This window comes from Bubalus kerabau, chromosome 18 (assembly GCF_029407905.1).
Source record: "Bubalus kerabau isolate K-KA32 ecotype Philippines breed swamp buffalo chromosome 18, PCC_UOA_SB_1v2, whole genome shotgun sequence".
Taxonomy (NCBI): domain Eukaryota; kingdom Metazoa; phylum Chordata; class Mammalia; order Artiodactyla; family Bovidae; genus Bubalus; species Bubalus kerabau.
In genome coordinates, this window is record NC_073641.1 from 14,297,152 (window position 1) to 14,314,000 (window position 16,849).

The 16,849-nt window shown below is 47.4% G+C and overlaps 1 protein-coding gene across 17 annotated transcripts in view; it reads right to left on the reverse strand.

Annotated features, from left to right (window-relative positions):
- Positions 1-1,883: 1,883 nt before the first annotated feature.
- Positions 1,884-16,849, reverse strand: part of MAST4 (microtubule associated serine/threonine kinase family member 4) — a 613,695-nt gene continuing 598,729 nt past the window's right edge. For all 17 annotated transcript variants that reach the window (XM_055554690.1, XM_055554694.1, XM_055554693.1 and 14 more), the window contains 3 exons: positions 13,502-13,638; positions 10,598-10,779; positions 1,884-10,266 (listed from right to left, as the gene is read on the reverse strand). In XM_055554690.1, the coding sequence (XP_055410665.1) occupies positions 4,415-10,266; positions 10,598-10,779; positions 13,502-13,638 (6,171 nt within the window). In that variant the 3' untranslated portion in view covers positions 1,884-4,414. The remainder of the gene's footprint in view (positions 10,267-10,597; positions 10,780-13,501; positions 13,639-16,849) is intronic.

Here is a 16,849-nt window from a genome sequence, read left to right on the forward strand (position 1 = left end):
TTGCAATTTCAAAGGCAAAAGCTTAAGCCCAAGCTTCCTGGATTGCTCTCGCCTTTCTCTTGAGAACAGAAGGAGCCATGGGTGTTCTAAGGATCCCCTTTGGAAAGGGACGGCAGGCCAAGGGGCTGAGAGTCGTCTTACCGGGTGCACTGAGCTCACAGACGTGGGAGGCCATCCACAGGGGCTGCCCTCAGTCCCCCACACGAGAAAATCTGCCTCCAGCTGAGGAAAGTCACTTCAGCACAACAGTTTCACAGTGTTCGTATTCCAAAGAGACAGAACTTTCAGGCAAAGGATATTTATTTAGACAGGTTACAGCTGGAGGAGATGGCGATGCCAGCTTACATATGAAGGCTGGGTAGCGGCAGCATGCTTGCTTTAGGCCTTGCAAACAGCTTCTTTCTTCACCTCCAGGTTCTGACAGCCAATGACTTTGGGAGATGCTTTCAGCTTCATAATATTATGAGCCTTTTTGTAAAGCTCTGTGGAGCAGTTCCTAGAAACCGTATGCAATGGGTCTTCTTCCTTTTCCCCTACATCTGAGCAAACTCAATGGCATGTCACAAAACATACAGGCAACTTTGGTCTTGGGAACAGAGTTCCTTTTTGATGTGTTTGCCTGCATCCAAGTATTGGGATCGACAGCCCCATCGCAGCCTATGACGTTACGAGAGGGCGAGCTTGTCTTTTGAAATGCATGGTCCCAGCAATTCATGAGATGCTGCTGCATGTTTGTTTGTTTTTTTAATGGTGTTAAAGCCTCCAGTCCAGGGTCTGAGGTGTATGAACTGCCAGAGAAACTGAACCTGGGCCAAATGATTGATTTTCAGTATAAAAAAAAGTAATGAAACCAAAGTTCAACAAAGCTGTGGTGATTTCCAGCTTTCCTAGATATATGAGATGCATACAACACTAACTGAGGAAGGAGGTAGAAAGAGAAAGGAATACACAAGATGATGACATTGAGCAAAGTGTTAAGAACACACTGGTAGGAAGGAAATTAAACTGAGTGAACTGCCCTACCATTGAGTTGCTTAATGTCCAGCCTACAGTGAAGCAAGCAAATTTCCACAGTTAATAGAGCTATACTTTTTCATGTAACATTTGTGTTGTGAACCAAAAATCTAGAAGGGAAATTGCCTACTGATTAATTACAACTAATAAAGGATCCCTATTATAGAGAACGATTAGCTTCCTTGGCTTATGGCTTCCCACTAATCATCAAGTTTGTAATTTTGCATATGATTTCTCTGCATATAAACTTAAAAGGAGAAAATGAGGTAGCTTAGGTCATTCAGAGGAGCCTGGATCTGAATTCAAGTGCATGATACCTGGTAATGTTTAGAATGGCCAAGAGCTTTAGAACCAGAAAAATCGACATCCTAAAGTAAGCTGTCTTTATAGGGTGTGTGTTAAGCAAATCACACAGCCAGTCCGGGCCTGTTCACTCCTCAGTAAAATGGGGATGCCATCACCATCTGGTTTGAGGCTGGTGTTGGGGCTCAGAGAAGATGGAAGATAAAACCCATGTTGCCCAGCACTAAGTGTGCACACAGAGTAGGCAGACAATCAGTGTAAGGTTGCTTCCTTCCATCCTGATGTCTTATCGGATGGAAGGAAAAGAAAGATGAGAGAACACAATGGTAACGGATGGAGCAAAGTTTTGGGAGAACTGAAGGAGGCGTGGAGTCTACTTCAAGGCAGACAGTCTTGAAGGAAGGAACGCTGTTTCAGTTTTTTTAAAATTAGCAAACCTTTCCGCTTTCCACTCACCAAAAGGGAGCTGCAGAAAACCACCCTTTCCACAACAGAGTTCTATTCTGTCATGTTTTGGAGATGCTATGCATGTGTGTAGATAGGGAAAAAAAAAAGCTTAATAGCCATTATCTTTTCATGCTAAATTTTTATTTCAATGTTATGCAACTGCATAAGTATAAATATTTGTTCAATATACAACAATTATGACATCCATAGGGAATTCCTTAGAGAAAATAAGACTGCAAACACTTTATTGCACAGATCCTAACAAACTTTAAGCTGGTAAATCTACAGCTGGGAGTACTAGCGAGGAGCACACCTTACAATCACAGGAGACCGACCAAACAGAACACAGGAGAACTTCTACCATCTGACTGGAGAGGTTTACAACAAACAGGTATTACACGAATGCAATCTTAGGGACTCGGTAGCCATCCAAAATGCAAAAACATATTTGGCAAAAATGATAATACACTATACAAAATATACATTTTAAAATATCATTTGTAAACAAGCAGCTAGTTGTGCTTTAAAGAAAACTGGACAGTTAAAAAGCAAAGGCTGTAAACCATACACTACCTCCCCGACAGACCTGTCTAGATGTCTGGGTGCAGAAGGGTTGGGTTATGACAGCCGCTGAATGCAGGTATGAATTATAAATGTTGAGACCATTTTTGAAACCCATGTAAGTTCTTTCAAAATATTTGTTTCTTCTACAATTCACAATACAGTGATGGGGAATGGCTAGAACCTCATGGGAAAAAAATTAGGGGCAAGGAAGAGAGTTTTTTAGCCACTGTCAATTCATTTTACAATGAAGGACAACGAAGCAATTGGTTAAGTTATGCCTTTGTTTTTGGAGTGGAGTTTACAGCCTCACTAAATGATTTACAATCCACAGGGATGTAAGATGATGCTGTGCTTAGGTGAACAATTTTATAGCCTGAAGATACTAAGATATCCCTGCGGGGAGGGGGGTTGGGTGCTGGACTAGTATTTACTGGTGATTTTTTTCTCTTACAAAACAAAACAAAAATCCTGCTATGGATCCCAAGCATCTTATAAATACTTATCTGTGTGTATTTTCTCTTAGTGCCTTAGTACTTACGTCAGCAAGTGCCCTCTTACAATACAAAACGAGCCACCAGGAAAACTGCAACAAAAAACACAAAGACCCCCTCAGCACTAAAATGATTGGACAAATCCTACATATTCCATGGTATACAAAATTTAAATAAGGCTTAGCAAAAGTAAAAAGGACAGTCACATTCAAGCACCAAATAGCTCCAACAAGTCTTTTTGTTACAAAAATGCTGCTCTTTATTAATACAGTATATATTTTTTTTGCATACAAATAAAGAGACCATGTTATGAAATGTATGGAGCTACTTGATGCACCAGGAATGAATGTGAAACCCAGGAACTTGCTAAAAACAGCAAGCCTCATCTACAACATAAGGCCCCAGCTATGTATTAAAATGTATCTGATGTCCTGATTATTCCTTAAAATATATGCTATGATGCCAAAATCCATACCCCCTCCACTTTTCCTCAAAAAAGCAAAGTGAAAACCTCTTCCAATGCCTAGTGCTTATTAATCAACCTAAATACGAGCAGGTTTGTGTGCGGCCAGTTATTTTCTTTTTTGTTCAACAGCAGGGCGGGCGCAGAACTACTACAAAACGTGTGCTTCTTGGACTAGCGACTCATAGCATAAAGGCCTGAGTTTATTTAAGAGCATGAGAAGGAGGGAAAGCAGAACAGAAATAAAAGTCAACGTGTGTGTATAGCCCTCGCTCTACCTCTGGTGAAGAGTTGACACCCACACCCACACACAAGGACAACTGGCCTTGGAGACAGTTGGGCCCAGGATCAAAATGGCCATTAGTGAAATGAAAATGGCTAGCTCCATCTGTTGTGGCCATTCCTGATGGAGGAGCATTCCAGATGCAGTGATTCGAGTCATTCTTGCTTTAGATCTGGAAATGTAGGTAGCCAGATACAGTGCTATCAAAATTTCTGGTTAAAAATACACATACACACTCACAATCTAGTGTATTTCAGGCTTTCTTTCACCATCAACTCTACTCAGAATGTTTTAACTTAGAAAAAAATGTAGCCTTGCAAGAGTCTTTTCAACCACAGACCAAAACACGTGGGTGGATGTGTATATACACGAATACGGATGCATCTATATTTTAACAAACACCCAGTTTTAGCCATTTCGCTTCATGACTTCGTGATCAATGGTAGAGCAAAAATCCTACTTAAAAAAACCCCAAACGTTGTAGTAAATGACGCCATCAGCAGCAAAGTATCAACTCTACACCCCAAACCAAACACATTGCTAGATATTTACAGAGAAAATCTTTTCCCTCAACAACCCTCAACCTCAACCAGAAAGAATTTTTGTGTTTGTTTTTTTTGTTTCATTTTGTACAAACACTATTTGGTAACAGTTTGCCGGTTCCAATTTGGGAAGGCATTTGGAAGAAGGTCCCCTCTTTCTCTCTCTCGTCTCCTGGCTTCTTCAGTGAGGCTCCAGGCTCTGCCGATAGCAGGGGGGGTGGTGTCCCACGATGCTGGTTTCCAAGGCAGTCAAGACGCACTTGCACACGCAGGGTGGGTTTCCCCAGTACTGCCCGGGCCTGCCCCATCACAAGGCCTTTTTGTGGGGGCTGCCGCGCAAACTCTCTTTCCCCCGCCTCTGCCGCAGCCCAGTGTCCTTCTCAGAAGGAAGAACGATGGGGCGCTCAGTGCTTGGAGCGGGGGACGGCTTGGCCGCCTCTCTGCTCACGTTCTGGTTCCTGGTCTGAGCTGGCTGGGTGGGGGCTGGCTCTTTCCCTTTGGTTTCTCCCATGGCGGCGGTTACTGAGAGGGCCCTGTCCCGGTGGCTGGTGCCCACCACCAGGCCAGGGCTGGGGTGCTGGGACTCCAGAGTGATGGCTGAGCTGCGGAAGGATGGCAAGGAGTCGCTCTTGGTCATTTGGGTTCTGCCATCCCCGCCAGGCAGGGGTTTCCGCTGGTCCCTGCTGCTGGAGGCTGGGGATTCTGCTGCAGGCCCGCTGGCCTTGGCAGAGGAGGTGTCGCTGGAGGTGGTAGAAGTCTCTGGAACTGCTGGTCTGGCCTCAGGAAAGCCACCGGAGTAGCTCAGAGACTTCTCTGGGAGGGTGGTACAGCGGAGAGAGCTCTGCACTGTGGCTGAAGGTGACCGCTTCATGCCGCTGGGCTTGCTCGCCTCGGTCAGTGGCTTCTGGGGACTGAGCCCTTTCCCCTTGGCCTCTGGCCAGCCCTTCCCAGCGGCTACTGCCAGCTTCTCTGTGCCCTTGGGCCCAGCCTCGCTGTGCACCGAGAACAAGCCGGCCCCCGGCTTCTCACCATCCGCAGGGGTGTAAAGTGCTTCAGTGCGTTTCTTGCCTTCAGACTTGCCGGCGTCGGCACTGGTGGCCAGCGGACTCAGGCTCCTGTCTGTCTGTTTGCATCGAGGGGGACAATCTTTCACAGTGGATGGTGTGGGGGCCTTTGGAGACAGGTTTTGCTTTTCCCTGAAGGTGGGAAGTTTCTGGTCCATTGACTCACTGGCCCCTAGGAGTCCTCGCCCTGGTGGATGTCCAAGCATCTCTAGTGCCTCTGGGGGACACCGAGCACTGGTGGGTCTCAGCTTTGTGTCTAGAGGACCCCCTTCCATGGGCAGGGGGCCGGAGTTCCCACTGGCTCCCTGGCCAATCACTTCACAGGCTGTGTTGTGGGGATCTGGGAGGACAGGGAACTCCTCTGACACACCCTTACCACTCCCCACCCCAGCTCTGCCGAGGGTCGGAGCGCCAGGCTCTTTGCTCACTGCAGCCTCAGCGCTCGGCTTCTGGGAGGAGAGGGGCCGGTCTGGGAACTTCGACTTTGGAGGGCCCAGGTCGGGGTCAGACCTGGGCTTGTGGCTGCTGCTGTCACTGTGCACAGCAGTGGGCCTGAGAGCATCCTGGAAGCTGGAGTCTGGAGCACAGGGCTTGCTCCCCAGCAGAGAGGCGGCAGGGTGGCTGGGCAGAATGCAGTGCTGACAAGCCGGGCCAGGGAGCTCTTTGGTAGGGGGTGGGGGCTGACAGCTACTGGCGAGGTGCTTTTGTGGGGGCTGCTCTTTCCTTTCTGGTTCCCTGGGACCCAGCTGAGAGCTACTGGTGACGTGCTTTTGTGGAGGTTGTTCTTTCCTTTCCAGTTCCTTGGGACCCGGCTGAGAACTACTGGTGAGGTGCTTTTGCAAACACTGTTCTTTCCTTTCCGGTTCCTTAGGACCCGGCTGAGACTTACTGGTGACGTGCTTTTGTGGGGGCTGTTCTTTCCTTTCCGGATCCTTGGGACCCGCCTGAGAACTACTGGTGAGGTGCTTTTGCAGAGGCTGTTCTTTCGTTTCTGGTTCCTTGGGACTCAGCTGAGAGATAATGGTGAGGTGCTTCTGCAAACACTGTTCTTTCCTTTCCAGTTCCTTGGGACTCAGCTGAGAGCTACTGGTGACGTGCTTTTGCAGAGGCTGTTCTTTCCTTTCCGGCTCCTTGGGAACCACCTGAGAACTACTGATGAGGTGCTTCTGCAAACACTGTTCTTTCCTTTCCGGTTCCTTGGGACTCAGCTGAGAGCTACTGGTGACGTGCTTTTGCAGAGGCTGTTCTTTCCTTTCCGGCTCCTTGGGAACCACCTGAGAACTACTGGTGAGGTGCTTCTGCAAACACTGTTCTTTCCTTTCCGGTTCCTTGGGACTCAGCTGAGAGCTACTGGTGACGTGCTTTTGCAGAGGCTGTTCTTTCCTTTCCGGCTCCTTGGGAACCACCTGAGAACTACTGGTGAGGTGCTTCTGCAAACACTGTTCTTTCCTTTCCGGTTCCTTGGGACTCAGCTGAGAGCTACTGGTGACGTGCTTTTGCAGAGGCTGTTCTTTCCTTTCCGGCTCCTTGGGAACCGCCTGAGAACTACTGGTGAGGTGCTTCTGCAAACACTGTTCTTTCCTTTCCGGTTCCTTGGGACTCAGCTGAGAGCTACTGGTGACGTGCTTTTGCAGGGGCTGTTCTTTCCTTTCCGGCTCCTTGGGAACCGCCTGAGAACTGGTGACGTTCTTTTGCAGAGGTTGTTCTTTCCTTTCTGGTTCCTTGGGACTCAGCTGAGAGCTAATGGTGAGGTGCTTTTGCAGAGGCTGTTCTTTCATTTCCGGTTCCTTGGGACACAGCTGAGAACTACTGGTGAGGTGCTTCTGCAAACACTGTTCTTTCCTTTCTGGTTCCTTGGGACTCAGCTGAGAGCTACTGGTGACGTGCTTTTGCAGAGGCTGTTCTTTCCTTTCCGGCTCCTTGGGAACCGCCTGAGAACTAATGGTGACATTCTTTTGTAGAGGTTGTTCTTTCCTTTCTGGTTCCTTGGGACTCAGCTGAGAGCTAATGGTGAGGTGCTTCTGCAAACACTGTTCTTTCCTTTCTGGTTCCTTGGGACTCAGCTGAGAGCTAATGGTGAGGTGCTTCTGCAAACACTGTTCTTTCCTTTCTGGTTCCTTGGGACTCAGCTGAGAGCTACTGGTGACGTGCTTTTGCAGAGGCTGTTCTTTCCTTTCCGGCTCCTTGGGAACCGCCTGAGAACTAATGGTGACATTCTTTTGTAGAGGTTGTTCTTTCCTTTCTGGTTCCTTGGGACTCAGCTGAGAGCTACTGGTGACGTGCTCTTGCAGAGGCTGTTCTTTCCTTTCCAGTTCCTTGGGAACCGCCTGAGAACCACTGGTGACGTTCTTTTGCAGAGGTTGTTCTTTCCTTTCTGGTTCCTTGGGACTCAGCTGAGAGCTAATGGTGAGGTGCTTTTGTGGAGGTTGTTCTTTCCTTTCCAGTTCCTTGGGACCCGGCTGAGAACTACTGGTGACGTGCTTTTGCAGGGGCTGTTCTTTCCTCTCCGGTTCCTTGGGACCTGGCTGAGAACTACTGGGGAGGTACTTTTGCAGAGGCTGTTCTTTCCTCTCTGGTTCCTTGGGACCCAGCTGAGAACTACTGGTGATGTGCTTTTGCAGGGACTGTTCTTTCCTTTCTGGTTCCTTGGGACCCGGCTGAGAACTGGTGAGGTACTTTTGTAGAGGCTGTTCTTTCCTCTCCGGTTCCTTGGGACCATCTTTCTGCACAGACTGGAAACCAGAAGGCCTTCCACTCTTCTCACTCTCTGGTCTGGGCGGCTCCAGAGACAACCTGGTAGAAGCAGGTTCCATCTTGGATTCCAGGCCACTCTCTGCGCCCAGCTCTCTCTCACAAGGAGCCCCCACAGAGCGCAAAGAGTAGTCCTCTCTGGCCAACAGCCTCACCTCCTCTCGGCCGTCTCTGGGCTTTGCTCTCCCGCAAGGCCCGCATGCTTTCTCCAAGGCCTGGGTCTGGGTGGAGACATCTGGGCGGGTCCTCCCCACCACAGGGAGGATTTGGGAGTTGTTGCTGGGTTTAGCAGCTTCTGGGGGATACAACTCCTTGGAGGAGTCTCTGCGGATGTCGGGCCTTGCAGCTGACCGCTCGCTCCCGACTATGGAAGGGCCCCTTTCGGACAACTCTCTCCCACTCGGCTTCTCTCTGGGGGGGACACTTTCAGGCGAGAGTGGGCTGCGGGATCTAGATGTGTTGGCACCTTGGAGGTTCTGCCCTGGGAAGGGAAGGAGCTTAACATCGGGGCTGCAGTCTTGGTGTTGGCTGGGGTGGCCCTCTCCCCGCTGGGGATGGCTCTCCATGATGGTCGCTGGGGCACGGGCTGCCTGGGAGACCTTCTTGTCCAGCTTCAGCTCTGGGTCAGGCGGGGCAGCCACCGGTGAACTCTGCAGACCCCGGCTGGCCGGTGGGAACCGGGGCTCAAGCAGGTAGGATTTGTTCACCTTGAAGCCGGCAGGGGAGGACTCTCTCTGACCCGCAGTGTCAGCCTTCCTCCCTGTGCTGCTGGGGAGAGCGAGGGGCATGGGGGACTCCACATCACTGCCTGGGCTGGGGCTCTGGGCAGGCTCCGGGGAAGGCAGCTCTGTCTTGGAGGCCTGAGGTCCCGACAGGAGAGCGATATCCAAGGTGCCTTCGATGGGCTTCAGGCACGACACAGACCGCCCTTCCAGCTTATACTCTGAGGGGCTTTTCCGGACAGGTGACTCTGGGGCAGCCAAGCCCGGCTTCTCCGTTCCACTGTCCACCCGGCCAGAAAGGGCCTTGAGAGGGACAAAGGAGACGGCGCTGAGCTGAGTCGCGTGGGCGCTGCTGATGAACGGTGTGCGGGCCTCGGAGGCTGGTGGGGCCTCCTGCTGCCCTCCCACGGGCCAGCCCAGGCTCCCGGGCAGGCAGTCCTGGGCACCAGCTGTCACCTTGGGCTTGAGCACAGAGCAGAGGCTCTCGTCTTTGTCTTCGAGGGACATCTTCTTTCGGAGGTAATCGATGTTGGCCAACTTGCTGTCTAACTTCTCACACCGCAGACCCTCCTTGGCCTGGGGGGCCTTCTCTGCGGTGTCCCCCTTCCCGGAGGTGGACCTGTGGGTGGCACGACAGAGGCCGTCTTGGAGGGTGCTGTGCATCGAGGCTCGTTTGAGGTCACAGGTGGTCCCCTGGCCGTGGTCCCCAGCTGCCGTTGCCCCCTCAGAGGCAACACCCTCGCTGGCCCGCACATTGGCCTGCTTGTGGAGAGCATCTTTCAAAAGGCTGCACAGGGGCTGGGCCTCCTGCATGGCTGCTTTGCTTTCAAAATGATTTGACCTCTCTGAAGCTTTCGGATAGATTTTCTTGTCTCTCTCTTCGAGCCTAAAAGCACAGAGGTTTTCCAAGTCACTGCCGAGTCCGTGGAGCTTCGGGCGGGATTCCTGTTTTTCCGAGAGCCCGTCAGGTTTCTTCACCACCACCTTGGCCTTTAGCTTCTCTCGGTCCAGCTCGTCCACAGACTCCTGGCGGCCCAGCTTCCGGGACACGGGGCGTTTCAGGCAGCCCTGCTCCACAGGCCTGGCCCGGCTGAGGGCAGGCGCATCGCACACATTTTCCTCCAGGCTCTGCAAGGTCACCTCCCGCTGTTGCTGCTCCCGCGGCACCTCCTCCTGAGTGACCTCAAGGCTATGCTTGCGGGAGCACAGGTGCTTCTTGTCGCCTCCATAGGAGGGAGAGAGCTTCTCCTCCGACTGCACACGCTTGAGCAGCGGGGACCGAGGGGGTTCTGCACTCTTGGGCCTCACGACGTGCCTGACAATGGTGGGTGGGGAGTGCATTTTGCTGGGAAAGGCTTGAGCCATCTTGGAATTGCCAAGTGAGTGCCCCAGCAGAGGGGATGGGGACCGCTGCGGGGAGGTGGGCTGTGGGGTCGGAGAGGGTGTCCGGGCCAGCGGAGACAGGGGGATGCTGCCAGCTGACTTCCGCCTTCCTGACCGGTAGCGCTGCCCACTGAGTTTGGGGGCCAGACCATGGAGCGTGCTGGGCCGGATGTGTCCTGACCCCGCTGGGGAGTTGGGAGCGCTGGAGCTTGGGGAGCTGCTCTGGGAGGAGTTAGTGCCTGTGGGTGGGAAACAGGACATTGTGAGCAAGAGCCCCCTTCTCCTTTCTTCCCAGGCTTTCCGACCCGAGCTGTTTTAGATAAGGGCAGCGAACTGTCTCCGCATCTCGGTCTAGTGAATAAATACTTTCCAGATAAACCTCCCCAAAGGTTAACCCAATACTTCCTGTCTTTTCTAAGGGACTGAATAGCTATATCTTCTGACCTTCCTGTCAATCCTGTTTTCTGTCAATTACATCCCCACCTTCTCTCTTTAAGCTGGAATAAGCTTGTCTTCCAGGATCTCAGCTGGTGGCCCCTCAGCTCTTGCTATGAGAGGAGGTTCACTCACCGGATGGGAAGTCGGGGGTGGAACGGTAGCTGGGTGTAGGGGATCGGGGAGACAAGCTGTGAGTGGGGGACCCTGGGAGGCTCTCCCCTGACGACAGGGATCGGTTCAAGCAGGAGAAACTTCGGCTGGTGTGGAGTAAAGGAGAAGGCTGCTTGGCTAGTTTTTTGAAAAGGGATCTCCTCCTAGAGTGAAAACAGGAGAAAACTGCTCAGATTCTACATTCAAAACCAGCCCCCCTTCCCCAAAGCACCAGTGGACTGATTCAGTACACCCAGAGATGGTGACATGAGGGCAGGTCCTCTTAAAGAGAAGGGTTCCACTTTTACATTCAAAACTTTCCTATGACTTAGAAAGGAAGAGGCTTTGAGAATACACAATGGAAACCCTCTTAATTTCAAGCACTTTAAGAAAAGTTGTGAAAAATAGGAAAATATATCTGGTGACTCAGAATCTGCCTGCAATGCAAGAGACCCGGGTTCAATCCCTGGGCTGGGAAGATCCTGAGAAGACAAGGGCAACCCACTCCAGTCTTCTTGTCTGGAAAATTTCAGGCACAGAGGAGCCTTGCAGGCTACAGTCCATGGGGTCGCAAAGAGCCGGACATGACTGAGCAACTAAGAATAAATGCTTATTCATTTATTTGTATGTCAGGTTTTTGAGGATACTGTTTTTTGGCTGAAAGCTTCCAAGTATATAGCTCTGAACACACTGACACAATTAAATTAAGAGACAGTACAAAGTAAATCCCTGGGAGAAAAGCTGTCATTTGGAATATTGGATTCTTTAATGGTGATCTGCTGGGTAGAGGCTTTCATCCTTGAGGGGCTGTTTGCTGTGCTTATTCCATCATGAACTCCTGAATATTCCTATGGACAATGGCGGCTGTTCATTTACACAGAAAAACTGAAGGAGGTGAACTGAAGCTTATCGTATCAGCAGGGCAGCAGACACCACACTTCAGCAGAGGGCAAATGTGTAGTGAGTGCCAACAAGCACATCCTAAAGTTAAAAGCACAGCTTCAGGTGGCTTTGAAAAGCAGGTGGCTGTATAGGGTTCCTTCACCTCCAGGGGCTGAGTCACACACTTTCCACTCTACTATCCCTTGAAGCAGTGTGTTCTATATGACCCAACACACACTCAAAATATAAAGCTCACATTAAAAAAAAAAAAAAAAAAAGGATATCAATGTATGTGTGTGTGCATGCAGATGTGTACTTTTAATCACAGTAATAAATGTACTTGGGTCAAAAAGTCAAATAGCTTTATAAGCTTATGATGAAAAATAGCTCTGTTCTGCCTTGTCCCCGATCCCCAGTGAAACTCTTTCTACTCTTTTAGCTGTCTGCAAATTTCTATGAAATGTGCTTATGCTGTTTTTTCAATCCTAGAAATTATCTGTTGATTTCTTACCACTGAAGATGAAAATTTAGCCCTTATAACAATCTATCCCCCTTCTAAACAAGCACATTTCCTCCCAGTTGAGCTAAACCAAATTTTTTGGTTAGGAACAAAAGGTTGATATTTTCTTTATTTAATACTGTTCATAGTTTGGCCATGAAAAGCATAATTCTATTTTCCTTTCTTATACAAATTTGTCTTTCCTGGAGTTAACAATCATTGCTTTTTTCATTTGCGCATTTTTCTTTTCTAGCATTAAAATCCGGAGAAGACAATGGCACCCCACTCCAGTACCCTTGCCTGGAAAATCCCATGGGTGGAGGAGCCTGGTGGGCTGCAGTCCATGGGCTCGCGAAGAGTCGGACATGACTGAGCGACTTCACTTTCACTTTTCACTTTCATGCACTGGAGAAGGAAATGGCAACCCACTCCAGTTGGGTTGCCTGGAGAATCCCAGGGACGGGGGAGCCTCGTGGGCTGCCGTCTATGGGGTCGCACAGAGTCGGACACGACTGAAGTGACTTAGCAGCAGCAGCAGCACTCAAGTCCTTACACTGTGACCCAACACACCACATTCATATGGGCAGAGTCAAGATGCTGCCTCACCGTGCAGGGGGCACATCTGGATACCTGTTTGGAAGAAACTTCCACACACACACACACACACACACACACACACACACGGACACACCCCTCACCAGTGTCTGCACAGGGCACTAAATGATACTCAGGATGCCTTTCATAGTGCTAATGTGTAATAGACTTTCAGGCAGTAAAACAAAATCTTTTTATTTCTAGGCTTATTTGGATGCTTTGAAGATCTAGTTATTTTAGAATATCTGGCATTCAAAAATAGCAACTGTATGTTTTTGGATTATTTATTTTTACTATTGTTTAGTTGCTAAGTCATGTCCAACTCTTTCCCGACTCCATGGACTGTAGCCTGCCAGGCTCCTCTGTCCATGGGATTCTCCAGGCAACCCAACTGGAGTGGGTTTCCATGCCCTCTTCCAGGGGATCTTCCCAACCCAGGGATCAAACCCACATCCCCTGCATTGCAGGTAGATTCTTTACCAACCACTGAGCTATCACGGCTTCCCTGGTGTTTTTAGATGGATTAAATATAGATATAATATATAGATAGATATAATATAATATATTAAATATAGATTTAATGCTAAAAGCTACCTGAAGTTTTAGTTCTTCAAATCCAACTGAAATGAAGTCTGGAAACTTAAGAAAAAGCAGAGCTTTTCATGGTTCTCACACATGAGAAAAAGTAATCTAAATTCTACAGTGTAACTACATAAATCTTTTCATTATGAAACATAATGCTGTTATGAATGAATATAAACTCTAGTGTATAAATACATGTAAACCACAAGGCAACATGTCTTACAGAGAAATAGATCCTCCTCACATGCAAGCATTTAAATTAAGTGAGGAGTAATTTTCCTTCAGTGTGGGAACACACCAAACCCAGGAAGAGGACAGCTCTAACTCACCTTTCTAGACTTTCCTTCTTCTTAGATTTCTTGCTCCGCCTCACCATCCGGCTCTTATAGCTGTTTCTCCTGGCCGGTCCCGTTTTGATTGATGTGTTTTCAAATGGGGTGGTCGTGATTGACACCTTATTTCCACTCTATAAAAAAATGAGGTGGTGTTAAAGGGAAATGCTGGGATGAAACAAGGCCAGAAAAGATATAGGAGATCCAAAGACAAATAAACATCCAAAAGGACGGACATAACCACGTGTCAAGGAGCCTTCAGGTAGTGAGGTCCTGGTAAACGTGGTGGAAACAAACAATGTGAGGTCTCCTTAAGGTGGCGGGATGTGGATCCCACAGCTGCTGTGCTCAGTTGCGTCAAACTCCTCGCAACCCATGAACTGCTGCCCTCCAGGTTCCTCTGTCCATGGAATTTTCCAGGCAAGAATACTGGAGTGGGCTGCAATTTCCTACTCCAGGGGATCTTCCTGACCCAGGGATTGAACCTGCATCTCTTCCGTTTCCTGCACTGGCAGGTGGATTCTTTACCACTGAGCCAACTGGGAAGCCCAGCAGAGCTGAGTTTAAATCCAAGCCTGTGACCTGAGCACTTGTTTTCCTCTGGACCATCTTGCAGCAGAGTCACACCTGTCTCCTAGGGCTCATCTGAGGATCAAGGGGATATAGTGTGTAAAGCCATTAGCACCTAGAGTGACACATGGAAAGGGCTCCATAAACAACAGTTACACTCATGCATATGTATTAAGTGTAAACATTCCCAGAGACGCTGTGCTCTTGGTTGATTTATTTTTCTTCTCTCTCCTTTTTGTGTTTTTCCTTTGACCTAGAAATCATAAAGCAGCACAACTGAATGAGACTTTTGTCTTTAATTATTTTTAGTTTTCTTTTCTAGCACCAGAACCTGTCAGCCCAGCAGAGCTGGAAAGTGTATGCCAGCAGGTGTAAAGCAGCCTCTGCTTTGTCAGGTTGGGAGCGGTAAGGTCATTCCTGGGGGTTTCTGTGCCCCTCGACTTGAACCTGGGACCGGGGCTTGCTGGATAGGCCCTAGGGGTGGATTTGATAGCAGAGTCAGGGGCCAGGGTGAGGGGGTGCCCTGGACAGGTGGGCAGAACCCTCCCCCTTCACTTCGCTCTCAATGATTTCTTCTTGAATTTCTTAATAACCAAGAGAGAATCCTATCCTTTCAAAGTCACAGATGGTCCTGATTACCTTAAAAAGACAAGAAGTATACATAGAAGGGCCTTTTAAAAGGCCTATGCCTGGAAGATGCCTAGCAACTCAGATCTAAGTGATGTTAAGAGATGTGGAGTTGAGTATGGTCGGGCAGGGGACTGAAAAAATATATTGTTTAAATATCAACATCCACTTCTCCACCCAACTTGGCAAGTAATACATTCCATTATTAGAAGAAAACAATAATGTATATATATTTTAAAAAATCACTGAGAAGCCTACCACTCAGCTAATGCTGGTAATATTTCTATATATTTCCTGCTAGTCTTCTATTAAGCATGTAAAAATTATGCATATATATATATGTAGACATACTTTATAAGTAATTTTAATCTTAATCTAATAGTTTTTCTTTCACTTCACACTTCATAACTTTGAAAAACTTGCACTTTATCACTGAATATTCCTTCACATAATTTTTACTGGCTATTTAAAAGTATTCCATGAGATAGGTAAATCACAATTTAACTATTTCCTTATAGCTCTTGTTTTCTATTTTCCAATTCTTGTAAAAGTTGAAATAAGTATCTTTATCTATAAATTAGTGTCCTAACCTCTGACATTTTCCTTAGATTATCTAACTAGACTCAGTACACTGAATTGGAGGGTCTAGTTGAACTTTTTAAAGACTGGTGGTACACACTAATGCACTAATTTCCAGAAAGTTCATGTCAATTTAAACTCTTACCAGCAGCACATGAGTACCCATCTTAGCACACACCTGTCAGAACTGAATACTAATATTAAATAAATTACCAATTTTATAGGAAAAAGTTACATCAAGTTTTAATCTTTGTTCTTTGGGTATTAACAAAGCTGGATTTCGTCTCATTTATTTTTCATTGTGTTTATTTCTTTAGATAATGATTTGTTCATGTTTTACATCCAATTTTGTATCTAAAAATCAATAATCAACTGAAAATGATTTTTGAGTTCTTTATATATTTAAGCACATATAATCCCATACTTAGTGCCATAACTGTAAAAAAAAAATATTTTAGGGAAATGGGATTCGAATTTGAACAAGGGAAAAAAATGCTTTTCATTCTTAAAATATAAATTGCTTGTCTTATATTTATAAGCAGATGCCAAAACTTTCAAAGTAAACCTTTATCTGGTAGTACAGACTGGCATTCAATTTATTCTTTAAACTGAAAACTCCACTTTTAAGTATGAAAGGGCTACCAAAATTTGTTTGGAATGGGGTTTGTTCTTTACAGTTTGACTGAGGCCAGCCTCAAGTTTTGGTTTTCCCTAAATGCCTTGGGGGAAGGAAAGGGGCAACAACCGTGATGGGCGTTCGTCCATCATCGGGCTTCTTCCCATCCCTTACTATTATCACATCAGAGAGGACACGGAGTCACAGTGAGCACTGGGGCTGCTGGAGCCCACGAGCAGTCTAAGCCTGAACCACTGCTATCCCTCCTAATACAGTCCAATTTTAAAAAAATCATATACATTGTATGAGATAAATATAATAAAATGCTTAACATTTTTCATTAGAAAAGCTACGGCTGGAGTTTGTTGAATCAGAGCGTACCCTTAAGCTTTGTACAAATGTCCCTTTCCACAAGCAGTATTGACATGTGTAAAATACTTCAGGGGAAATTGCTAAAGAACACAGAAGCCCAGCCTGGCACTCTGTGATGACCTAAAGGGGTGGGGTGGGGAGGAGGGGAGGGAGGCTCAGGAGGGAAAGAATGCATATATAATTATTCACATTGTTGTACGGCAGAAACCAATACAAAATTGTAAAGCAATTTTCCACCAATTAAAATATAAATAAAATTTTTAGAAATTAAAAGAAAAAACTCAAAAAAGACAGACCTAGTTTTTAGTTTGTTTCTACATAGGGCTGTTTCAGGGGGCAGTTCCCTTGACTTATGGAAATACACAAAGAGATAACTAAGACGAAATACAGACAGAAAAAAATGCAGAGTGCAAACATTTGGTTGAAAAAGTTAATGATGACAAAAATGGTAAGTAAATGACTGAAAAATAATTTCATGGGGAATAGGTGAGAATTGTGCAGCCTGCCACCTGGTGGACCCATCAGCTATAGCAAGTGTTGCTAGAAGAGGCGATTTGTTTTACTGGGTCCTTTGACCTCAA